The sequence below is a fragment of the Mixophyes fleayi genome, chromosome 10 (genome assembly GCF_038048845.1).
Source record: "Mixophyes fleayi isolate aMixFle1 chromosome 10, aMixFle1.hap1, whole genome shotgun sequence".
NCBI classification, from domain to species: domain Eukaryota; kingdom Metazoa; phylum Chordata; class Amphibia; order Anura; family Limnodynastidae; genus Mixophyes; species Mixophyes fleayi.
In genome coordinates this window covers 89274810-89301698 of record NC_134411.1, presented here as the reverse complement: position 1 = coordinate 89301698, position 26889 = coordinate 89274810, and the positions used below count along the sequence as shown (strand labels likewise).

The 26889-nt window shown below is 42.7% G+C and overlaps 1 protein-coding gene and 1 long non-coding RNA gene across 2 annotated transcripts in view; one reads left to right on the top strand and one right to left on the bottom strand.

The window, feature by feature from the left end:
* Window positions 1–6108: 6108 nt before the first annotated feature.
* Window positions 6109–15836, bottom strand: TUBB3 (tubulin beta 3 class III). The gene is made up of 4 exons (XM_075189078.1): window positions 15732–15836; window positions 11071–11179; window positions 10117–10227; window positions 6109–7845 (listed from the first exon to the last, which is right to left on the bottom strand). Exons 1-4 carry the CDS (start codon window positions 15786–15788, stop codon window positions 6773–6775), a joined length of 1350 nt encoding a protein of 449 aa, XP_075045179.1. The 5' UTR covers window positions 15789–15836; the 3' UTR covers window positions 6109–6772.
* A 224-nt stretch (window positions 15837–16060) lies between these two features.
* The window catches only part of LOC142104422 (uncharacterized), a 40523-nt gene continuing 29694 nt past the window's right edge, over window positions 16061–26889 (top strand). The window contains exons 1-2 of the long non-coding RNA XR_012679568.1: window positions 16061–16163; window positions 17119–17204. This is a non-coding gene — a long non-coding RNA (uncharacterized LOC142104422). The remainder of the gene's footprint in view (window positions 16164–17118; window positions 17205–26889) is intronic.

Sequence of the window (26889 nt, the reverse complement as noted above, 5' to 3'; positions counted from 1 at the left end):
CGATCAGATTGGTATAGATATGTTAGAATCTCTTATAAATGAAAGCAAGGATACGGATACTTTAGAGGTTAAAGAAATGTTGTTATATGATTTGAATAAAGAGGTGTCACGGGCACTAGGAGTTGCTACCCGAGTTTCACCAGATGGAACTCTGCTAGAGAGGCGGGGTTATGGCACGCACCTCAAAGCAGGCAGGTGAATGATTGGAGCGACACAACAGCAGGAGAGTAGAGAAAGTCTGAGGAAGTCAGCGACTTGCAGCTATGGTTGGAGGAAAAGTCAGCGACTTGGAGCAGTAAACTGGAGGCTGAAGATAATGTAGACACGAGGAGTGGACGTGGATAGGTGATGGTAGGTAGAGGAGGAGTCAGTGGTCTGCGTACAGCAAGTTGTACCACTGTAGTGATGGGAAGAATAGTACTGGTGCAGGTAGGTAGCAGGGTAGTTGGTGGTCTGCGTTCAGCAAGTTGTACCACCGCTATGGTGAGGAGTCTGGTCCAGGTGTAGGTAGGTAATAGGAGAGTCAGTGGTCTGCGTATAGCAAGTTGTACCACCGCTGTGATAGGAGGACTTGTCCAGGTGCGGGTAGGTAGCAGGGAAGTCAGTGGTCTGCGTGCAGCAAGTTGTATCACTGCTGTGAGAAGGAATGAGGACTTGTCCAGGTGCAGGAGAGTGAAGTTGAAAGGCAAACTGTGGCTGTATGGAAACAGCGCGAGTAGAGCAATGTCTTGTGAGGCAGAGATGGAAGGCACAATGAATAGTCTGTATGGAGTAGATGCCTTGCAGGGAGGAGAAGCTGGTCACAGCAGATATGCACAATAACGCTAAGTAGTAGCGTGAGGAGATATCGTAGCTTGAGTGAAAGCTTGTCCTAAATGAAGCAATGCAGTAACACAGTCTATATGGGTACTTGTACCCTGTGCAGCAAACAACAATGGATACAACTGGTATGCGAGCAATAGGCAATAGTCAATAGTCAGTAGAGCATACCCAGTTGTGTAGATCCGGAATCAGCTGAGAAGTGAAGCGTTGTAGCGGTATGGGAACCGCCGCTGAGTTGAGCAGGGAGCAGCGTGGAAGCTGAAGCACGAGTAGAGCTGGAAGCAGTTTGGAAACTGTACACACGAGTAGAGCTGGAAGCAGTTTGGAAACTGCACACAGGAGTAGAGCTGGAAGCAGTTTGGAAACTGCACACAGGAGTAGAGCTGGAAGCAGTTTGGAAACTGCAGACACCTATAGAAGTTCACTGGGAGTGAGACTTCAAGATCAGGCAACTACCTAAGGCTGCAGGTGCCTTAAGTAGGGAGGGGTGATTGATCCATCAATCACATTAGTGGTCAGGTGTAGTTGTTAAAGGGACCTGCGCATGCGCAGTGCGACAGGATAGCGGACGGCCGCGGTTCCACACAGGTGTGAGCGGGAAAGATGGAGAACCACGTACCAGAGTGGAGGCACTCACACTCCGGTGAGTGACAAGAGGATAACAATAATAATAAAAAAGTTCTAAGACTCTTTTATCGTAGCATTTTATACTACGACAATGGACGATTTTAATAATATGTGTAAAAAAGCTGAGACACAAGGATTGAAAGACAATTTAAACTCCCAAGAAAGGAAGGCTTTAAAGGACTTAATGATAGATCCCAATATTATAATCAAACCTGTAGATAAGGGGGCGGGATCGTGGTTCTTAATAAAGAAGACTATTTGTTTGAGTCATTAAGACAATTGGAAAATGAGAATTTTTATAGGAAACTTAAATCTAATCCTACTGTGGAAGTCGTATAATTGGATGAAAGGAAGTATATTGATTAATATTGTTTTACCGTGCGATTGCGATCAGTACGCCACGTGTTATGTGTCATGGCGCAATCGCACGATAAAGCATGTACGCATACACTCGCACTCTCACATTTACTTATATACATATTTCATATATTTATAATGGTTCCATCCCACAGTTGTTTATGAGCAGATGGTATTTGGTTTATAGTTATATATATTATAAGGGTATATGTACACTTTAGTGATATTTAAGGTTCAGGTTACAGGAAACATATCATGTTTAGTATCATTCTAATCCCCAAATTTATTCTCAGACATCTGGTGCAATCGCCAAACAGAACGCACATTGCGTATGGTTGTTATAGATTGTAGGAAATAAATGATTAGAATGATATTGTCTGTGTTGTATAAATAGACTAGTTTAAACTGGATTCTGGGTGGGAAAATCGGAGTGCATCCCCTGGAGAGGTGACCTCCACCTTTGGATATTTTCGTTGAACTGGCCTATGGCATTACACTGGATCCTCCTGAAGCCTGGACCTATAGAAGCAAGCCAAATAATCTGTATTGTTTTCTCTGTATCACTGAGTGTATATATACAGCTCCCTGGGACCAGTAAAACAGTCATCTCTGACCACAGTCTTCTGGACTGAAGGACTGTAGCTGGTACCAGCGGAGCGCAGTGGGCGCGGCGTATGTATGTATATAAAATTTATCGTCTGTACTGTACTTTACTTATTTATTGAACTGCTAAACTTTTTGCTTTTGCTAAATAAATTGCTTGTGCTTTGGAACCACACAAATCTCTTAGACAATGCTTATTGGAAAACAATGAAAATAATTTAATACTACTCAAGATTATCTGTTGAAGTATAAATACCTCCTCCAGAGAGGTGAGACAGAGGGGGCAATATCTAGGGAGGAGATTAACTTTTTACTTCTATCCCACCCTATTGTACCAACTTTTTATTATTTGCCCAAAATTCACAAATCCCTCACATCACTCCCAGGTCGTCCGATAATCTTTGGTGTTGGGTCCTTAACCTCTAATCTGTCCCGTTTTGCTGATTCTGTTTTACAGACCCACGTCGTGTCTCTTAGATCATTTATTAGAGTTACAACACAATTTCTAAACCTGGTTTTGGGGGATTCAATGGAAAGATGATTTTTTATTTTTAACATGATGTAGAATCGCTTTACACAAACATTCCCCATGCGGGAGGAATTGTAGCTGTAAAAAAATTTCTAGAGACAGACCGTGGCCAGAGTGAGACACGGCGTGGGTTTATTTTGGATCATATTTATTTTATTCTGTATCATAATTATTTTGTTTTTGATTCACAGTTTTTTCTTCAGACACCGGGACGGCCATGTGCACTAGGTTGGACCCAAGCTTTGCTAATTTATATATGGGCCAATTTGAAGAGGAACACATCTGGAATGGCCCATATGGGGCGAACCTGGTGCTCTATGACAGGTATATAGATGATTTTTTTTAAAATTGGGATGGAGACGTTAATACATCACAACTTTTTGTAGTACTTTGTATGGTTTGAAATTTACTAGCACATCACATAGAAGTCAAATCCATTTCCTGGATATTGCCCTCTCTATTGAGAATAACTCCACTGATTTTGAAAATGTGGCGAGGGCGCCAAGGACCCTAGCACCGGCCCTGGGCATGATGACACAGTTCAGAAATCGTGTCCTATGTGCATGTATTGATGCCTATGGAGGTGGCCATTTTCATGGAGACTAAGATTTAATCAAAGACTGACAGGTAAGACAACATGACTTCAGTAATGGAGACAGAAATGTAAAAGACACTTCAGTCTTTAGAGATTCATTAGCTGCTTTTCTTTAACGCATAGTTTCCTACTCTCCCGGAATGTCCGGGAGACTCCCACATTCCTGGGAGACCTCCTGGGAGAGCAGGGCAACCTCCCAGTTCTCGCCCCCATAATAGATAAGTTGGGGCGGGGCTTAATGACGCAAATATCGTGCCATATTAGTCCCCCCCCCTGCTGTAATTTACATCTTTATTGCTCTTACGAGACCTCATTCAAGCTGACAGATGATAGAGATATTTCTAAGGACTGGGAGCCTTGAAGAACTGTGAGTCATAGCAGCCTGTTGTTTGCCAGCCAGGTAATCTGTTATACAAACTGGCAGCTACAGAGAGAAGATTGTGAAGAGTGCAAGTCTATACGGGCTAGATTTAGTAAACTGCGGGTTTGAAAAAGTGGAGATGTTGTCTATAGCAACCAATCAGATTCTACCTGTCATTTATTTAGTGCATGCTACAAAATGACAGCTAGAATCTGATTGGTTGCTATAGGCAACATCTCCACTTTTTCAAACCCGCAGTTTAGTAAATATACCCCTAGGAGTGCTGCATGTGTGAGTGTGTAGACCTCCATAAACACCACAAACCTGTACACTACAAAATCAATCTCTTAACCTGCTATATTGCCTTAATTCAATCTGTCAGCTGGACACATATTAAGAGGATTAGAGCATTTTTTTGGGAACAGTGTTTGATGGACACTTATCATACAGTCTGCAAATCAGTCAGTACTGGGATTTATACTGAACTATGTTCTTCAGAGTTATTTCAACTGGATATTCCTGGATCCTTTGTTAAACCAATAAGGATTTAATCCGGATTGTGCACTTCCCAATCACTATAAAATTGGAGTGAGATTTCTAATAGAAATAGTGCTGTTTTGCTATACAAGGTGGATTGTTATGTTATTGTAATGATGGTTTATCACATTTTATACTAATTTAATAAAGTTGTTTTTATTACATTGTGGTTGGTGTTTAGTACAGATAAGATTTTTCTTTAGTTTACACTATGGCAGTGGTTCCCAAACTGTGCGCCTAGGTTCCCTGGGGTGCCTTGTAAATCTCACAGGGGTGCCTTGGCCAGGGCCAGTGGTAAGAAAGGCTGGGGACTAATTGGTAATTATTTTGGCTTAGGGGTGCCTTGAAAAAATTTTGGAGACCCTAAGGGTGCCTTGAACTGAAAAAGTTTGGAATCCACTGCACTATGGAATAATTTCTAAGGCATTTAATTAAAGTGATTGGTCTGTCCATACCTAGGACTGCAATTATCAATCAGGCAACTCTCTCCATCTTTGTATTGATACGTGATTCTATAATCTAAACCTAAAATTGTACAGCATTATATAACAGCGCTGAATGCAAATGTGGTTTGTGGCACATATATATATATATATATATATGTACAACTCATAGCTCATCATTACTGTATGTATATATATATATATATATATATATATATAAGCCTAGCGGCGTGTGTTAGTCTGTGTGTGAAAAAACAAGCTGCAGCGCCACCTGCTGGGCGGAGTTATACACTGTGCAGGGGTTCAAATGGCGCTGCTCTAGGATGGGTCAACAATGCTGCACAGAGTTATAAGGGGTGTCCCACCCCTACATACAACAATGAAAATTAGAATACACTTGCGCAAAGTATGACCTACATAAGGACAAATATGGAATAAAGAAGTGGTGACTCTGGTTTATGTCAAAAGTATTATATATATGATAAAATTTTCGGAGTTATACACTGACCTACTAAATTCTTAGCATTATCTTATATCTAATATATATAAGTAAAAGCCGTGTGTTATTGTGTGTGTGTGTTTGTGGAAAAAAACTATTTTCTCAGAAAGGACTCATCCAAATTGACCTGAAATTTGGTATACTAACATTATTTGACAAAAAAATTAGAATAGTGAAGTCAGTTAACTTCCATCATCCCCCCTTCCCCCAGTGGGAGGGGTAGTAAAGGCTAAATTTACGAGTTGAGGGGTCAAACGCATTTTCGTGAGGTAATTTTACCTCATAAACACACATTAAAAAGGGCGCTTGCGTCGGGAAGTAACGCTCTTCCCCTGAGGAGGCCTGGGCTAGGCCCAAATGCATGACAAGAACCTTTTTAAGACCTTAAGTAGCTTGATTTGACTAGAATGCATGAGTATCATGCACGGGTTAACTTGTGTGTGTGTGTATATATATATATATATATACATATCTTAAAGAAAATATATTTATACATATTTGCATTTAAGGTCGTGCACTTATTACAAAAGTATCTTTGTCTGATTTGCAGATCAAAAGCGCTATTCAATGATTCTTCACAGATTCTAATTTCTACTTGGCTGACAGTAGCCTCTGATGCCAGACTAGATAAATTATTCTGAATGACGATCATCTGATATTTTACTGTTTGCTGTTAAAGAAGAACACACAGCAGCCTGTTCTGTAATTATAAAAAAAGACTCTCACTCTCACATGTTCGACAGCAGGAAGTTTATTTGTTATTTAAAAATAAATAATCCAATAAAACCGACATAAAAAAATAAGTGCACGTTAAAAGAAAAAAATCAGGATGAGAGAAAGAAGATTGGACACAGACTATAACTTGGGTCTCTGCTGCTAGAGTTTACACAACACTTAAATCTTCTCGGGAGCCAGAGTTTCTCCTCATCAAGTTTACGGTTGATGCAGTTCACCAAGACACACACACTTCCTTCAGCTGCTCGGATTCCACTGCCGGACCGTATCTGGACTTCAAACGTTCAATTTGGTTTTTTTCAGCCAAAACACTTATTATTTCCCCTTTCCTGTGCTATATACCCATTTCCTCATGACTAATTATCATTATAACCCTTTTCCCTGCTGCAGAAGACTGCAAGGTGTTTGTACACCACACACAATGCTTTACAGACATTTTCAGCAGAGAGCTCCAGGTTTGCGTCAGCAACGAACATACTGTTGCACATTCTGCAAGGTCCTTTGTCAGCGGAGAGCTAAATAAATAAGGGAGATGGAGGGTACAGGTTCAGATCCTGACTGGAACTATAATCCTAACTCAGAAGCAACACATGATGTAGAATGAGTGTGATTCCTAAACCTTGGGGGGCCCTAACTGACCTTTCCGGGCCTAGGGTTGGCTTCTTTACTTCCCATGAGCTTCTGACTCCTCTTCGTCATCTTCATACATCTCACCTTCCTCCTCAGCCGTGGCATCCTGATACTGTTGGTACTCTGAGACCAGGTCGTTCATGTTGCTCTCGGCCTCTGTAAATTCCATCTCGTCCATACCCTCCCCTGTGTACCAATGCAAGAAAGCTTTACGTCGGAACATGGCAGTGAATTGCTCGGAGATACGTTTGAAAAGCTCTTGGATGGCTGTGCTGTTGCCTATGAAGGTGGAAGACATTTTTAGACCGCGGGGAGGGATGTCGCAAACGGCAACTTTCACGTTGTTGGGGATCCATTCCACAAAGTAGCTGCTGTTCTTGCTCTGGATGGCTAGCATCTGTTCGTCCACCTCCTTCATGGACATGCGTCCGCGGAAGACGGTGGCCACGGTCAGGTACCGCCCGTGGCGGGGATCACAGGCTGCCATCATGTTCTTGGCATCAAACATCTGTTGTGTGAGTTCAGGTACAGTCAGTGCCCGGTATTGCTGGCTGCCACGGGCAGTCAAGGGAGCAAAGCCAGGCATGAAGAAATGGAGACGAGGGAAGGGCACCATGTTGACTGCCAGTTTGCGCAGGTCAGCATTGAGTTGTCCGGGGAACCTAAGGGAAGTGGTTACCCCACTCATGGTGGCACTGACAAGGTGGTTAAGGTCTCCGTATGTTGGAGTGGCCAGTTTGAGGGTGCGGAAGCAGATGTCATATAAAGCTTCGTTGTCAATGCAGTAGGTCTCATCTGTGTTTTCCACCAACTGATGGATAGACAACGTTGCATTGTACGGTTCAACCACTGTGTCAGATACCTTTGGGGAGGGGACGACACTAAAAGTGTTCATGATACGGTCAGGATACTCCTCCCTGACTTTACTGATGAGCAGGGTGCCCATACCAGATCCCGTACCTCCACCCAGCGAGTGTGTGAGCTGGAAGCCTTGTAGACAGTCGCAGTTTTCACATTCCTTCCTCACCACGTCCAACACAGAGTCCACTAACTCGGCCCCTTCCGTGTAGTGACCCTTTGCCCAGTTGTTTCCGGCACCACTTTGTCCTGCGGAGGGAGAAATAGGTGAGAAGAGAGTGGATGCGAATATAGTAAGATACAGTGATACGGTTTTGACTTCCATATTATCCTGTGACATTTGTGCTATTAATTGTATGATGGAAATCTGCTGAATAAAGGAATCTAGACAGTTATTGTGTACAATGTAGTAGGAATATCCTGGATACAGGATTCAGTATAGGATCTGGACATATTCTAAGAGGGGTTATGAAGGGTTGGGTTTATAGCAAAATCTTTTCAAGAGGTGTTTGGTAATCAGCTGAATCCTAAAATATAGTTTTAGTACATCCCTGCTACTTTATATCATAGTCGCCTACTCTCCTGGAATGTTCGGGAGACTCCCGAATTTCTGGCAGTCCTCCCAGACTCCTGGTTGAAGCAGGGCGACCTCCCGGATCCCGGGCAGTTCGGTAAGTTAAATGTAGGGGGCGGGGCTTAGGGACACGATTCACACGTCATCGTGACCCCGACCCCTGCTGTTATAGGCCAAAACTGGTGATGACAGTTTAGGGATGGGGTTCAGAGAAATGCATCACATGTTCACCTGCCCCCACCCCCAAAGTTGGCGAATATGCATTATATCTGTATAAATAGGAAGTAAACATGTCTGGTAAAGGGAGTACAATTACTGAAAGACTCAGATGAGTTCAACATTTTACTACCGTAGTAACACAAGTTGTAGATGGAATTGCAACAAAGCTCATGGAATAGAGACTGAAAGCAAAATTTTGTGCAATATGTTCTTTCCCAAGGTAATAAATATGGATATTTTATTATAGACAAAGATCATTCATCATTTATACTTGTGTCTGCAACATTATTGCTATTCAACGCAAGGGTGTCTATATCAGCAATTAAATTAGTAATTGGTCATATATAAATAGCGGTGGATCTGGCTCACAATACAGCTAACTGAGGTGGGGTTTTAGGATTCTAGAATTTTAGATTCTGTTTTTACTGAACGTGTCCTTAAGGAAAGATAGACAGGGGTTGCTGCAAGGATAAATATAGTCTACGGGTCTGGCTTTGTGTTAAAGATAGTAAAATGTAAAATAAATAAAATTCATAAATGTTAAGGAATGCCGAGACCGATACAGCATTCATTTGGGGTGAATACTTATGCTCCACATGATCATACCCCTCTGTCCAACTATTCCTCTGTCCAACTACCCCTCATCCATTATTTCTATTGGGAAAATAGGTGGTAGCAAATATTGTGTAGCAGAAAAACAAAAAGAATAATGTGGACATGTGCGTGTATGGTAAATACAGCTACAAGAAGGATCTGCATTAGAAACCGAAGCCTCTAAATTGGTTATACTCTGACGCAATATACGGTCATGTGACACAATATAGCACAGTGGCTCAGTGGTTAGCACTTCTGCCTCACAGTGATAGGATCATCAGTTCAATTCCCGACCAGGGCCTTAGCTGTGTGGATTTCGTATTTTTGGGTGGGTTTTCTACCACACCCCAAAAACGTAATTGCAGGTTAACTGGCTGCTGACAAAATTAACACTAGTGTGTGTATATGTGTCAGGGAATTTAGACTGTAAGCTCCAATGGGGAAGGGACTGATGTGAATAACAAATATTCTATGTGCAGTGTTACGGAATTGGTGGCGCTAAATAAATAAATGGTGATATTCTGACCTATAATGTATTTTGTGCCACATCTGGTACACTATGCTGTGTTTTCCTGGTGCAATATATTCTACTCTATGATATGTCAGTCTCATGCTCTCTGGCCTCTCTGAGTCCATTGGGGTCCTATGAATTAAAGCATATATGAAGGAATGAGCAGCGCAATTCCACTCTTTCCTCCATATTTGGTTCCTCTCGGCCGCTTCGCATGGCGTCCGCTTGGAGGAGGAGTCTAGGAGGAGGGAGAGTGCGCATGCATGGTAATGAGATTAATCAATGTCATGCAGCTTGTGTACGTTAGTTATCTTCCTCCCTGTGTTCTTCTACATTAAATTGTGTTGTGATATAATATGACACTTATGCTTACCTATAATGTCCTGTATGATTATATAATATTCTATCCCATATCGATGCTCTCTATGCTGTTCTGTAATCTATAGATGCCAATTGCCAAGTGAAATGACAACTAGTAAATGTAAATTTACATTTGTGCAATGTCCCTGCAGATAATTTTATTACGTTATTAGCACCTTACAATAAGTAGTTATGGAGGAAGACTGTTAATCCTTAATTTTATTTAGCAAAAATAATAAAATCATAAGGAATTATTTTATACCGAAAATGAAGTTATCTGGTCGGAAAAGATGTCCAAAGGCTCCAGAGCGGACACTGTCCATCGTTCCAGGCTCCAGATCGACTAGGATGGCTCTAGGTACGTACTTGTGTGCTGGAGACAGAGAGGACAATGGTGTGAACAAAACAAGTAATTATGAATGGCGATACAGGCACAGATGCCAATGATTTTGGCAAAAGGTTATTTCACAAAATGTTGTATAAATTAAGTCATGCAGCTTTTGCTAAATAGTTTGCTTTAGGTTTTAGATTTTATTTTCAAGGCTGTTATATACTTTAGAAAGGTTCTTTAAAAAACACTGTCCACATTGCCTCTTTATTTTCTGCAAATGGGCCTGCTTTCCGCAAGTGCACCTACAGCATATCAAGGTGTACGCCCACCTACCGGTCCTTGACACTGACCCTGGAGCATGGTGGCAAAGTGCTTAGCATTCCTGCCTCTCAGTGCTTGGGTATGATTCCCGACCAGGGCCCTATGTGTATGGAATTTATATGTTTTTCCCATGTTTGCATTGGTTTCCTCCGAGCACTCTGGTCCCCCCCCCCCCCCCCCACACACACACACACAATCCAAAAATGATAGTGGTAGGTAAATTGGCAGCTAAAATGGACCCTAGTCTACTTAAAGGCATACTTGCCAACTCTCCCGAAATGTCCAGGAGACTCCCGAAATTTGGGTAGGTCTCCCGGGCGAGCAGGCAAATATCCTGCATATGACATCTGCTCCTCAAAATGACACCCCGCCCCCCCACGACAAAAACGGCACCTAGCATGTACATCTCTAATTCCCCCAACTTCTCCCTTTGGACAGTGCTACCCTTTGCACCTGCACAGACACCACTATCAGCCTACAGCGCCATCGGTGAAATCAGAGTGCGCAAATGTAGGGGGAATGAAAGCCACTTAGATTAATCATGTCAGTGTATAGTGAACTTACAGGAAGCCTCATTGTAATAAACACTAATCCTCTCCAGCTGCAGGTCAGAGTCCCCAACATAGTTTCCAGTAGGGTCGATTCCATGCTCATCGCTGATCACTTCCCAAAACTGTGGAGAAAATAAACAGAGATTTAGAAGAGAGGACAGAAGAGTCATAACATAGGGCAGCATACACCAAGGGGTTCCAATTGCATAGGCAAATTGAGGGGGGGTGGGGGGTTTCTGGTGCCTGGAAACCCCCCCCTGGGGCACTGTATTATTGAAGTGGCTGGACCCTGCCCCCGCTTCACACGGCTCTGCTTGAAAAGGGAGAGCTGCGTGCCCCTAACAGTAGTGCATGCAGCATTGCCCATGTATATTATGGGGATAAGAAGAGTTGGAGAGCAGCCAAGCACTGTCTAATATTATAGCCACACCCCCATGCATGCTTGTCACGCCCACTGGCGGCGTGGTGTGGAACCCCCCTACAAATACCGCGTTTGCCCCTGAATTGGGGGGTGTGGTCAAAGTGGGATTAAGGGTGTAAGCGAGGGTCTAATGAAACATGGTTGGAGCTCTTACCCCAGAATCCTACACAGCTCCTGAGCTACCAGTCCCTTGTGCACCCCTCCTAACTGCAGTGCTTCCCAAGCTGTGCTTTTTTTCTTTTATGTGTGAACTAAATCTTTATTTGGTTTTACAAAACAAACAGGTTAAACATTATGCACAATGGACCCAAGCTGTAGTTTTATTTACCTACGGGGGTTCCAAGCAGCTGAAATGACTCTTTAAAAATTGTCTATACAACCTGCACATTTCTAATACTAGACTTCACAGTAGAACTGGACTCCGTTGAACTAGAGAAGAGATATATCTAGTCAGTCTAAACCACTCTGTCACTGCAGAATCGTGAGCATGACAATCACACTGTGTGGTACCAGTACTACCCACATAGTTGGTGTGTGTGTGTGCGTGCTGGCAGGGCATGCTGGTACTTGTAGTTCCATGACAGATGACAAGTCACAGTTTGCATGTTTCTGTTCTATGCTAAACATTGTTCTGTTTTATGGCACGGCTATATAAAGATGTGTGCTTTTAAATGGAGCTGTCCATTGTTCTGATCCCTGCCACTAACAACACAGCTTCTGTGATTCACTTCTTCCATTCTCCAAAAACATTCACTCAAGTGATCAATTCATCATTATGTCCATTACATTCATGTTTAATGTACATAAGCTTTCTGCTATACAATAGGGCTTTGGCCCTTTAAGTGACTTTGCTTAGAATGCAGATGTTCTACCTTAATAACACTGATAAATGCCTGGTTTAGTTTTGATAACCAATTTGCAAGCGATAAACTGCACTGTAGACAAATGGAATCACTTTTCTGTTGGATAGTGTGGGACCTAATCTATTGTACTCCTTTGCCGAACTTGTGGTCACTGGGCATTAGATCTCGCTTTAAGTACAATAATATAAACCAGACAGGCCTGGGTGTTTTGTTCGTGTGCGGGGAGCAGATAAAAGCTGGGTTATCACAGTAAAAGCAACAAAGCAGCACGCTGGCTTCATTGCTGGTAACACCCAGCCAGCACATTCTATCAACCGGGCGAGGAAGAGAGGGCGGGGGGCAGAGAACAAGGAGGAGGGGACGGAAAAGAAATATCAAAGAAAGTGAAATTACAGTGAGGAATCAAAGATCAATGGAACTGCATTAAATATTCACTTGTGTAAAGTTGTTTAATAGATGCAGTTAAATATGTTGTCACCATAGCAACCAGTAGAGATAATTTCTTCAATCATCAATATACATTACTCATAAAGTTTATAAAATACTAGAAGGTGTATTTAAAGGGATACCATCCCAATATACAAGTAAGCTTTCTTTATATATTTTTTCTATATACACCTGATAAAACATATAACCAAAACTAATTTTGCAAATAGAGTTTGTTTCTCAATAATACACCATCGATAGATGTATGATCTCCCGTAAATAATATCTTTATAAATAGTGATTTATGATGTCATCATTTCAATGTTTGTCGTTTTTATTTTAAATGTTTGATTTAATTATTAGAATGAACTGCCAGTGTGGGTATCGTTTAGAGCAAATCCAGTTATAAGATGCAATTTTGTACCTTGGCAAAACCATGTCGAGCTGCAGGAATGGGAGTGGGGAGATTTAAACTGTTGCGGACCGATTTAGAGTTAGCAAGGGGCACATCCTAGCTGAACTCTAAAACGCAGTTTTGAAATAAAGCTGCCCAGTAATAAAAATAGAGTAACATGCAAAAAAAACTCCATTTGCACCCCTCGAATTGTTACATGATTTGTGCAAAGTTGCATCCAGCCAAGATGAATATAAATAGCTTCTTTAGCCTTTAATTTAACAGTTTGCCAAGTGACTATATTACCATGTTAATGATGAGATGCTATTTTTTTCTTTATACATGAATCACTTTTGAATAGGATATTTTTCAGACATGAGTACATTCTTGTTTGCAAATGCTTATTTTTTCAGTGAATTAGTCTTTATTCCTATTAAGTGCATTCTCTCAACACATTTACAGAATACTATCCAGTCTCCCAAAAGCCAGCTTGCAGAGTGTTTTTTCTCTCATGTGCTGCCTTTGTGTCTCTATCCTCGTGCAGAGCTCTATACACCCTGTTGTACTATATTATTAATCTAATAATTGCGATGTCTGGTCTCAGCTGCTCCATCCTTCCTCCCTTTCCCCCCTGTGACAACCAAAACACCTGCTGCAGTTATTGAATTGTCATTCTCTGGCTCTTGGGACCTGCTGAGGAGATGACTGCAGAGATGTCTGCAGGGCGATCAAAGCATCTGTCTGGCTCACACTAAGTGGCGTCTGACACCAAAGCTATAATATTACTCCATGTGACATCACAGCATATAAACTCCTCCTCCAGTCTGAATGACTTGCAATCTTATTGTCTGCCCATAACAATTATTTTCTGTGACTACATTTTCTGAAATAATAAAAAATATTTTAGTTTTGCTGCAAAGCTGTAAAGATTTAAAACTTTTTTTAAGTGTTAAAATGTTGTTTGCGTGAACCTGTGTTACCAGCTCTCAATTCTTTGCCCGCCGGTATAGCGAATTTAAAGGCCTGATGAAGTCAGCCAGCGGTCAGCACTGATACACCATAAGGCAGGAGATCGCTGCTGCAGCAAGGGAGTGGCACAGTGTAGCTGAACAATACAGGAAGCAGCTGTCAGGCACTGCACAGGTTAAACAATGAATAAAAATACTGACAGTGATGGAGGGGTCTGTCTGAAAGGAGTGCAATGTGATTTTTTTTTTCCATATGGAAAAAGGATGTATGAGCCGGCTTTAGGAGAGAACATGAAAGCAGCTGGCCAGGATACCTGGTGTCTGCTCATTAGCCTCAGACTAATCTAACAAGAGGATACATCCGAATCACAGAAATAACATCCCCTCCCATCCTGGCTGACAGTCATGACACCTCCCTTGCTAGATCTGCCCGCAGATCCCTTTCATTAAACAGGATTTACACACTCAGCCTCTTCCCTATCAAAAGATATTAAGTCATTGCTCATCGCTATGCTAACCCCTTAGCTGCCAGAGAGACACCCAAGCATCTCATAGTAGCACACTTGATGCTTGTGGCTGGCTCGATTAACCTCTTGACTGACAGCAAGGCCTGTAATTATTTCAACAGCTTTAAAGTAGCTACGTCCTCTGGCAGAAAAATCACAAAACAATAGGGCTCTGTTCTGTTTGGCTGGAAAGGAGTTAATTGCAAGCTCAGGCACCCACATAAAATATATTGGTCTATTCATGTTGGATACAAAGCGTTCTATGTAGAAGACAAGCATATTAAGTTAGATATACATTACAATGTGACTATGAAACTGAACACAATAACCATATTTCACACATAATGAAAAAGGATCACTCTTAATTTGCCATTTCAAAGCACTAATTATTGTCTAAAATGTTTATTGTGCACTGTTCCCTATCCAATCCTCATGCCTCCTTTTCTTTGCCTCTTATTCTGTACCCCTGCCCCCCATGTGTAGCGCCCCTGTGCTCCTGCAATATTCTCTGCGCCCTTTGTTTCTGCGCTGCAGTGATGGGTGTGGTTCTGCAGCACTGAGTTGCCACCAAGACGCCCCCACCCAGCATCTGATCACTGTCTGGCGACACAGACATGCCACCAACACCTGAATGCATCTATCTGCCTGTTCCTCAGTAGCCACCAGCTATAACATGGGTGTTCACCTCCATAGTACTGTTATCTGCAGGAGGCTTCATATATTAAGGGGTGTGAGCCATCAATAGCTGACATTGGGTGACATTGATCAAGGTTATTTTAAATTTAGAGGGCACATGGCAGTTTTGCATGAATCAGCAAATATTATGACTATGCAAATACATTTACAGTATTAAGTGATGCACATTTTAGCAAAAATATAAATGCATACACATATCTTGCACATTAAACTGTTTGGTGAACATATTTGACAAATCTAATTAATATGTCAAACTACAATACAGGTAGTTGGATTTAGAATTTGGAAAGCATAACAATAGGTATTGCACGGCCTTTGTGCCTCTAGCCTCATATTAAGCTCCATGCACTAGGCTGCTGCCCTATCTACCCTAGGAGGAGGTGGTGAGGAGGGCTCCTACCTTGGCCCCGATCTGGTTGCCGCACTGGCCGGCCTGGATGTGCACAATCTCCCTCATACTGGCTTTGGGTCTGGCTCGTGATGCGACACTGGAGGCGGCTGTTCTCCCGACTGCACCTTATAAATCCCTAACCGTGACGTCACGGCGCTGGGCGGCCAATGACAGGCAGCCTGCGAAACGCCGCAACATCCCTGCAACATCAGCACCGGCCTCGGGAGCGCGCACTTACACGCCCCATGGCAGCGCGGGGACGGGGGCGCGCGCATCTATGTCATTGAAGAGACAAGGCGGCCGGGAGCGCGCGGTGAGTTGTAGCGCGTGCACGCCGCCCGGGCACAGTCAGGAGAAAGAAGTGAATGACATGGCACAAAAAGGCATATAATAACTTGTGGCTGGCAGGACACGCTGAGACTTGTAGTGATACAAGAGCAGGTGAGCCACAGGTTGCTTATCTGTGCCTCAGCTTCTAATAATAAGATAATTATGGGGGTGTTGTATGCATAACATATGGTATAATGTATCCCTCTCTGTATATTATAAGGATTTCAGAAGAGACTGAGGAGTTATGTGAACATATAAGAAGCACTATGCCACAGGTGGATTACTTTTATATAGGCAGGGTCGCCAAGAGGAATGTCTGGCCCCCAGTACATCAACTTCTTGGGGCCTCATAGCTGCAGAAATAGGTGTGGCCAGGGGCAGGCTTGGCAGGGGGGCATCTGCTTCCCCCCCTCCCCGAGCCGATCTCATAGTGGGCTACCTTGGGCTGGGTCACTGAGCCATCTGCATGTTTTTTCCTTTCAAATGCCCCTAAAAGGCTGTTGTCGAGTTTTGCCCCCCGGGGTAAAATTTATCAGCCCTCCCCTGGGTGTGACCACACCAGGTTTGTGGCTCCTCCCACTAGCCAGGCAGACCATGGACCCCAGGCAGGCCCGTGCCCTGGCACTTTGTACCTGCTACCCCCAACCCCTCTCGGGGCCCCTGTATATAGGTGACGGAACTCTGAGGTAACTTCTAATCTGGAACCAGTCAGATTAGGGGTAACCTTATTCCTAGTAATACACACATTTAATGAAAAACAAAAACAAATGTTTCTTGACACAGATCTACAGTGAGACTGACACAGACTCACATTTATACAGCCAATGCCAGTGACTGACAGACTCACACTGATACACAGACTGACAACAATGTCTGGCACCCACAATCACAATGACACAGAGACACTGACACTTTCACAGAATTCCTCCCCGCCACCATCACCTTTCCTGCTGCTCTCCATGGTGCCAAGCCAAATCCACTCCTGGCATCTCCTGCGCAGCAGTAACTGAGTCCGAGGGCACAACTTACATGAAGTTGCATGAAGTTTCTCTTGCTTACCACACAGGTGTGTCCTTGGGCTCGGGAGCTTCCGTAGCCATGGATTGGGAGAATGTGGGAAGGAATTCAACTCATCCTTCATGTTGAGAAAAGGTAAGGGAAGCGCCTTTCGTTTATAATCGGCCCATTCTGATTATGTGCCAATTATACACATATTATTTACAGAAATGTCAATGGGCTAGGTCCATTGACATGTACTATATAAAAAATTATTGACCACACCCAAAGCATATTTTTATATGACAATGTATAGGAAAATTAAATTAGGATATGGGAATCAGAAATTGGAAATAGAAGGTTAATGACCCAAATCAGGGCCAGACCATCAGTATAGTGCATGTGATGTGAAGTTTAGTATTGTTAATAGGACGTCAGATTTTAACTGATTGTTACATTTTTTTGATGGCCAAAATGATTTTTTACTAAGTAACATATTTATTGATGATTGACAACCATGACTGACCCCCTCCCATCTGTCCATCAATAGCACAGTGTCCTCCTTCTCTCTAAAATGCATATGGGGTTCATGCATCAATCTGTAACTTTGCTCTGGAACCAGCTTCATTTGTATGTTTATCATTTTGCTCTGTAATATGGCACAGCTTATAAATAAGTGTGAATAATAACACAGTCTTTAACAGACACAGCAGCTGGGATTCCCAGAGGTGATTTTGTGTCATATGTTGATAAAACAGAATATGTTGCATAATTATAATAGTGGGCAACTTCATTAGAAAGTGGAATGATGCATATTAGAAATTAACTTAAGAAAGCATCTAAAATCATCAAAATATGATAAAAGCTAATAAAAAATGACAAACTAATGAGTGAAATGGGCCACAAATCACTTGTATGGGCTCCAACAAACCTTAATTCTGCCCTGGGCACATGCCACCCTACATTTAATGGTCAGAAATTAGAAAAAAATCATTAATGTGAAAAGCAATTGACAGCAAAAATACCATTTATTTAAAGGTTGTTCTATGTTGAGATGTGGGTCTGATGCTTCAATTCTATCCTTCCTCCTTTTCATCCTTAATTGTTAACACAGTTTACCCTAAGGAGAATATGAGATAATTATTACACTGGCAAACCCCGCTGGAATATAGGAGTCTTCCTCACTAGGGGGTATATTTACTAAACTGCGGGTTTGAAAAAGTGGAGATGGTGCCTATACAGCCAATCAGATTCTAGCTTTCATTTATTTAGTGCATTCTACAAAATGACATCTAGGGGTAAATGTATGAATCTCCGGATTCTTCATCTCCGGCGTGTTCAGCCTCTTCAGCGCTTAAATTTAAAGCGGCGCTGCATTGTAAAGGGAAACCTCCCTTTACAATGCAGCGCCGCTTTAAATTTAAGCACTGAAGAGGCTGAACACGCCGGAGATGAAGAATCCGGAGATTCATACATTTACCCCCTAGAATATGATTGGTTGCTATAGGCAACATCTCCACTTTTTTAAACCTGCTGTTTAGTAAATATACCCCTAGGTGTTTTATTAGTTCCGAATGCAACTTGCACATAAATTGCAGTTTAAAAAAAGAGCGCGGAGCGTTAACGTAGTTCAACTTTTATTCAAATCCAAGAGGATCTCAAGATGCCTGCCACGCCCTTGCTGAAAATGGCCGACGTCCGTACACCCCTTCACACCCTCATTCGTGTTCGGATATCAATTTATCTGAATAATGAATCAGTAATTGTATTCAAAAACATGCAAATAGGTTACTGAGAAGATCGTCCCTAGCGTTGAGTAAATGGCAAAATCCCCCATAAGTGACTTGCCCCGGTCCCCACACAAATCTTAATCCAGCACTTCATTGCTTGCTACAGGTCAACCACCAGCATCATGTGCATTATTTTTCAGAAATGTCTCAGGACACAGAGGACAGGAATATATCATGTTTACATGACAGCACAGTAACTGGAGTATTCAAAATACTTAAATAACTGTTGTGAGACATTCCTGGGATTTAAAAAAAAAAATCACACTTCAAAGACTCAAATTATTGCTGGAACTTGTTTAATTGTTTATTTGAATTTTGTATTTTATGTATATGGTTATATCCTTTTTTTTGCTATTGCTACCTTATAAAAAGACAAAACATATACATTGCAAATCACTACAGGTTGTGCAATTCTCTGTTATCAGGCAGAATGTTTGATCATAGTGAGTAATTATTTATATCTAAAGGAAGCATGATCTTATAGAAAACCAAAGAAACATTAGCCTGCAATCCTGAGAAATACACTGACTGAGGCTGTACTGCATCATTTCTCCTGGGTGATATCTCCACATCAGTATTGATCTCTATTATGTGTTCATTTTATATTAGTAGCTCTTCAGTCATACTGTTCTGTAGAAAATATTAGTGCTTTAAATATAAAATGCATAAAGCTAAAAACCTGTAATATACAGAGAGGTCATAATTCGGCCGTACCGCATAAGTGGATAGTGTCGTGCAGTAATATTATATGTTTACTCAGCATAATTACCAAGAGACAGTAATCATTATTATGCTGAACTGATCTGCATCATTATAGAATGTACCACTTTAATTTCAAAGGGGGTAAATTGGAATAGGAGAGATAACTCTTAGATGATACACCCTCTGTGATCTGCCACACCCTGCAGGAGACAAAGCTTCCTTCACATGGGTGTGGGGAGCGGAGGATGGAGATGTGAAGAGGGAGCAGTATAATGAGCTAATTGTGCCTGCTTGTGACACTGAGGTTTTGGGACATCCCTTGGGACTTAAGGGGGGGGTGGATGAATCACATATTTGGGAAGGGGTGAGGCAGATGTTTTGGGGGATGGGTGGAAGAAGGCTGAGTCATGGTGCTGTGTAAATCAGACAAAGCCAAACCCCCCTCCTCTTAAGTATGCCCCTTTCTCCTGCTGATTCTGATCCAAGATGCATTGTGTCTTCACCTTCAGTCTGATAGTGCGCCCGTGTGTAAGATAGTGCGCCCGTGCCATGTATAAGACCACCTGTTATATTAATATATAAATCATCTTCTCTTCAGGTCGGATTTGTCTTTCATGATTTAAACATAGTTATAATAATACACCCACACCATTTATATCATTTTTTGATGCTGTCTGGATTTAAAGATAAAAATATATATATATTTTTAGTGTTTTCCAGTGTCCCTGTGTGTTTAGACTGGCTAACTGTGCAGTACCATTGCCCTTGTTTTGTATGTTTGGTTGTATCATAGATATCTGTTTCTTCTTGTGGTCCGTAAGTTGGATGCAGTTTTTTGTTATGTTTGTTATTGTGTAAGCAGGGCTGTATGTAGTGAATAGAGCTACCTGGTCACATGCACAGAGCAGCACCATTCATGAGGTCAAGTAAATGGTTTAGTTTAATTTAATTTGTCGACACATTAGACTGCCAAGGTGTCCACTTTAGATGACGTTATCGCAGGGCCTGATTTGCGCACAAGTCAGTCTCCGATCTACTCCTACGCTACCCCACAAAGCGATCATTGTATGAAAATCAGGATCGAATCTAGGCCATAAGTGGTCTTGGCGAGAGATCATGATTGGGACCCTTAGGCTGGGTACACACTAAGGAATTCTCTGACCAGTGTGTTATCTACAACGATGGTACCTACGACATGCGTATACACTATACACATTTAAACCGATTTAGCATTCGGGCGCGTTTATTGTCTGTCGCAAACTTGTCTCAAAAGATCGTGACTCTGTATTGCTGGAATGTTCTATTTTTACGTTTGTTAGTCTAGAAGGTTTGAAGTATATATGTGCAACTACTTATTTATAGACATATCTTAGTACTTCCAGGTATGTGATCACTTTATATGACCTACTGTTGTGTTCCTTCCCCACTATGTACCCCTCCCCCCCTTATTTTAACATGCTTCCCTTATCCTTTTTTATGTCCCCTTATTTGAAATTTTCTAAAAGCTAACAAAATAATTTCAGTAAAATAAAAAAATATTGTGACACACTGAAGCGAAATATGGTAGCCCGGCAGCAATATGCTGAATAAATTTAAATAAAGTACATTATTTCCATTTGATTGACGTTTTGACACCACGTGGGAGAGGTAGAGACAACATCATAAATTTAAATATACACGGCCCCGGAAAGGAGTCGCTGTTTGAGGGACTATCGGCAGTTGGTCGAGTAATTGGTCGTGATTTTGTACACACTGCAGAATTGGAACGACGTTGGAACAAGATTTACAGCTTTGCTGAACAATCATATTAAACGACGATCTGTACTTTGGAATGACCATCGTTCATCGTTTAAGTGTACACACTAATGCGATCTTGGCCTGAACGGTCGTTTATCACTCGATTGACCCAATAGTCGGGTGACACTGTAGTGTGTACCCAGCCTTACATAGTAGATGCCAGTACAGCGGCTAATCACTGAGTATTAGCTAGGCCACCAATCAGGAGGAGGGGTAGGCTTTGGGGAAGAGGTAGGTTATCAGGGAGTGATTGGAACTCTGCAGGTAGGAGGGGAGTATGATTGGGTATGGAAGGGAGTTCCATAAGACGGTAGTGGAACAGTTTTAGACTTTTGATGAAAGCTCAGAGCAGAACAGAGAGAGTAAATAAGTGAGACTGAGTCAGGGGCCCATGAGGATAAAAGGATCAGGGTGTGTCAGGTTTGTGAGTTGCAGCATAGCAAACTGTAATAGAGGACAACATTAGTAGTGGAATACAGTGGTGCACAGTAATATAAATAGAACAGTCAAGATGTGTCAGAAAAGGGAATGGCAGTATAGCATATTGTACAATGAACAATGAGTAATGAATTGAGTAGCGAACAATGAACAGTGAAAACATACACAGAGACACAAACATTTGTTGGCTGAAAGTGTTTGATTACAGAGATTGATGGCTTGCTATCTGCTATACAGAAAGAGCATACAGTACCGTTTCCTTGGGCTTTAACAATGTTACAAAAGTAATCTCCAGGTTAAGACAACCTGCAGTCTTGGATCAAGAGGTCATTCAAGCAGAGGCCTAACAGACACAACTAAGGCAGTGGTTGGAGGGGGTTTCACCGATGCCCACAAGATACCTGAGGCACGAGTACAGGCAGGAGGTAGTGGCACCCCTAACCCTCTCCGACTTGGTTCAGATATGGCAGAAGAGCAAACGGGAGGCAGGAGTGTAAGAGAGACTCCATGTGAGGACGAAGGTCTAAGAATTTAGCAGTAAGTGTGTCTAGCCAAAACCGGTGTCTGGGCACAAGTCCCAGCAGATATGATAGGGCCTAGGCCACCCAGGGGTGGGTGCAAGTTGGCTTGGGAGAACTTTGAGGTCCAGGCCCTCAGCTTTAGCAGGACGGGCAACACTAGATGCAGTACCATGGTGAATGGAGGCCTACCGTAGAGGTTGTCTGGATGGGTCCAGTAGAGGAAATACGGAATATGGTAGTGGGAGACGGTAACAAGGGTGACTGCTGAGACCTGGATCCACAGGGCAGGAATCCAGGGACAGGAGTCCACAGGGAGCACAGTTCTGAGGTCCACTAAGTATCAACAATATAGCTGTGTCCAGGGATGGCGGAAACCAACATCAACATTGCAGATTTCTCCTCCCACTTCCGCGATGTTACATTGCTGCATTTGCGACCATTCTGGAGGCACTCCGCGGCTAATTAACTATGCCCCTTAAAGCACAAAAACATACTAAACACAATAGGAAACGTTTGTGTAGTAATCTTTCATCTAAAATAAAAATGTTAGTAATATAAAATATTGCTATATAATATATGGGACCTCATCAGAGTAATAAATGAAGCAAAAAAAAAGTAGGAATTCATCCAGACAAGTTGGCTATTATCTTAGATCCTGTTTTTCCCCTAACATTCTTATTGCAAATATTTGACACTACATCCTTCCCCACACCCCCCTCTTGTTTTGTCTTCTATGTTTGCTATGTCGTTTTCCCTGTTTACGTTTCTACTGAGTTATTACGTCAGTGTCACAAGCTAGGTTAAATAATGTTTTTTATCTTTGTTGCCTCGACAGTATAGGCGTCTAGCACTCTGCATTCTCAGCACCCTATATATCTGTTTCCTATTACTAATTGTATTGTTTTGTCTTGAAAATCAATAAAGTTTATATTGAAAAAAAAAGAGAAAATTTGTTCCACCAATGTTGCAATGTAAGAGTGAAAATATATATATTTATTTTTTTATTTTTGTGCATGCAGGGGGAATGCTGGCTACTTTTGCATGTAGCGCACAAACACTAGACAGCTTTATTTACACTGCAATTTAGAGTTGAGCGAGAACTCGCCCCAACACTAAATCTATCCTCACATATAAAATTTGCACCCCCCTCCTCCCAGCAGTTCAACATGGTTTTCCAAAGGTGCACATTTACTCCTTATTTTGCTTTGCTCCTAACTCTAGGCCATACTTACCAACTTTCTGTTGGTGAAATCCGGGAGCCTGCAGAGGAGGTGGGCGTAACGGGGGGGGGGGCGGGGCTCTAAGTGGCGTCATTTTGGACCTGCCCCATGACGTGATGACGCAAAATGCGTCATTTGACAGCGGGGGGCGGGGCCAAACGCCGCGATTCACCGGGAATCGCGGCGTTTGGGACTTAATTCTGCCCACTTCAATAGGAAGTGGGCAGAATTATCCAGATGCGGGGGATTGCCACACTCGCCCGGGAGCCCGGGAGACTCTCGCAAAATGCGGGAGTCTCCCGGATATTTCGGGAGAGTTGGCAAGTCTGCTCTAGGCCCACTATTTGGAATGAATATGAGTTTCTAAGTTCACATATTGATCAAATACTAGATGCCCATCTACCGGGACTACGTGGTCTCATTTAAATGGGTTAATACATGATTCTTCCCAGCTATCCTTATTTTGGCAGGAAGCCCCGATTCTTGGGCCACAGAAGGGGTGGGGCTTAATGGGAAAGTGGGTGGTTTTTGGCAAATATGTTCAGTCTCCATACACTTTACCTTCGGGAAGCCTGGGTACCCAGCATCGGACGTTTGATATTGAGTTACTTACTACTGGTCTGACCGCATCTTAGGACATAATAAGGATTTATCTATGGATCCATTATATTTATGGTACTTCTGACCATATATGCACAGCTGTGTTTATTTTGCCATATATGTGACTACTTTAATCATTCCACCTGGTCACCTGTGTCGAATCTATATCAGATTGTTCACCTGTAAGTGTCAGATTATCAGTTATGAGCTCATCAGCTGGAGAGAATTAAATACACTGCATGGTTTGAGTGTACAATAAACTCTGCTTTATTAGTTACAAGTTCCTATCTATATAGCAAAAATCACGTATTGCAGAAAACTACGCCCCAAAAGGTTTTAACCACTCATGTTCCCTTCACACATATGTTAGTATATTCTCTCATTATCCACACTAGAACTCCCCAGGAGGGGGGGGCTGGCTTATCTCCTGTCTGGTATGTTCAAGGTTATAAACTTAGCCTTGCAAATAATGAATTACTCCTACAAAACAGGTGCATCTAATTGAATTTAAGCTATAACAGAACAAAATGGCTATAAGGCAACAAGATGGCGTCAGCTTAGCAAAATCACATTTCTCACCTGCAACTCTATTACAATTGCTTATCTCCAGCTGGGACCTTGGATTAAGGATTATCATTATCATAGACGCTCATCTGTGTTTTTCATAGTGACAAGAATTGTTACTTTTTTATTTACCGTATATACTCGAGTATAAGTCGACCCAAATATAAGCCGAGGCACCTAATTTTACCACAAAAAAACTGGGAAAACTTATTGACTTGAGTATAAGCCTAGGGTGGGAAATACAGCAGCTACTGGTAAATTTCAAAAATAAAAATATTGGGGGGTGGCTTCTATGCATTCGATAAATACATATACAGCTAGTACCATATAGCCACACAGCTTACACTCACTCTTCTTGGGTTCCTCCTTCCTGGTTTCTACACCCAGAATTTAACTGTTAACAACACAAAAAAACAGCGATGGATATCGGCAACACTGGGCTCCCAATAATACAAACGTGAGGTTGTAAATAAATATATCAAAATTTATTGTAATAAAACATCAATAAAATTATATGAGTACATAATATATACCCATATATATACCCATATCCTAATAAATTGTACACAAATGGTTACACTAAATCCTTTTCACTTGGTATCAAGCCTAAAAGGTGTCAGGTGCCGTCCGCACGGCCGCCTGTCTGCCTGACAGCGCGTCTGGTTGCTATGCAACCAGACGCATCACTTCCGGATCCCCCCTGCCAGCTGACACCTCGCTGTATGACGCGCCCCGTTGCTAGGCAACGGGACGCTATGAAGGATTCCCGGCGGCAGGTATGACAGCGCTGCAGCGCTGATTCTGATTGGGTCACCACACTATTTAAACCTCTTCCTGCCCTCTCACCAGTGCCAGAGTATCAGGTCTTCCTGTCTCCAGCGTTGTGTATCCCAGTTGCTGTATTGTTCCTGACATTCCTCGTGCTGCTTGTGACCCTTTTGACCCGGACCGTTTGACCACCCCTATCTGGATTCTGCCTTTGTACTGTGCTCCCTGAAAGTTACCGACCCGGCTTGCCCCACCATTCTTCTGGATTTCCCTTTGTACCTCTTCTACCTGAACGTTGCTGACCCGGCCTGTCTGACACCTCCTTGTATCTCGCTGTGGACTCTAGGAAGGACCGCGACCTGCAGCGGAGTCCATACTTCCTTGCGGGGGTTCCTGGTGAATACCAGGGGCACGTTAGACTCCGCGCCTTCCTCTGAGTTGCGCCAACAACAGCAGGTACCCACTATCAGTCATACACCCACTATCAGTCGTGACAGTATACTCTGGCCATGACAACGGAGGGGTCTGGTGAACCGTCTGCTCGTGACCTACTCCTGCATTTGGCTCAACGAGTGGAGCAACAAGAAGCAGCCCAAGCGCATCTTCTACAATGTGTCCAAGGGATTGCTACCCGCTTCGATACATTTCAGAATGCTGCACCCGCTACACCAGCCATAACCTCTGAGGCATCCACAACATCCAGTGTGGTTACGGTCTCTACAGCGGCCTCCGGTGTACGCATCCCGACACCCGAAAAGTTTGACGGTGATCCCAAGAAGTGCAGGGGCTTTCTGAACCAATCTGCCATTCAATTTGAGTGCAACCCAGGGGCCTTTTCTTCAGAACGCACCAAAGTAGCCTTTCTCATCTCCCTCCTCAGTGGTCAAGCCCTTGCCTGGGCCTCACCTTTATGGGAACAAGGGGGTCCACTTCTTAATAACTCCAACTCTTTCATTGAAGCTTTCAGGAAAGTCTTCGATGATCCCGGAAGAGTTGCGTCTGCAGCTACTAGCTTGTTAAACCTCCGCCAAGGTGACCTGTCCGTGGGGCAATACGCAGTTCAATTTCGAACCCTGGCTTCCGAGTTAAAATGGAATAACGAAGCACTGGTGGCAACCTTTTGGCAAGGTCTGGTGGACCGGATTAAGGATGAGCTAATTTCCAGAGAACTCCCGGCCGAGTTAGATTCTCTCATCTCCATGTGCATCAAGATGGATTTGCGCTACCAAGAGCGCACGCAGGAACGCTCTCCTGGCAAACGGTTCATACCACGGCTAGCACCCCAGTTCCAAAATCCCATCCTGCCAGTGGACGAACCAATGCAAGTAGGACGCTCTAAATTATCCCTTGAAGAGAGGGAGAGACGCTTCAAACAACGCCTGTGTCTGTATTGTGGAGATCCGGGACACCTGCTAAGAGTTTGTCCTAAGAAACCGGGAAA

Coding starts and splice junctions, on each gene's coding strand:
- TUBB3 (XM_075189078.1), bottom strand. CDS start 15,788: ATGAGGGAGATTGTGCACATCCAGGCCGGCCAGTGCGGCAACCAGATC. Junction 11,180..15,731: donor GCAACCAGATCGGGGCCAAG/GTAGGAGCCCTC, acceptor TTTTCTCCACAG/TTTTGGGAAGTGATCAGCGA. Junction 7,846..10,116: donor ACCAGATAACTTCATTTTCG/GTATAAAATAAT, acceptor CTCCCTCCGCAG/GACAAAGTGGTGCCGGAAAC.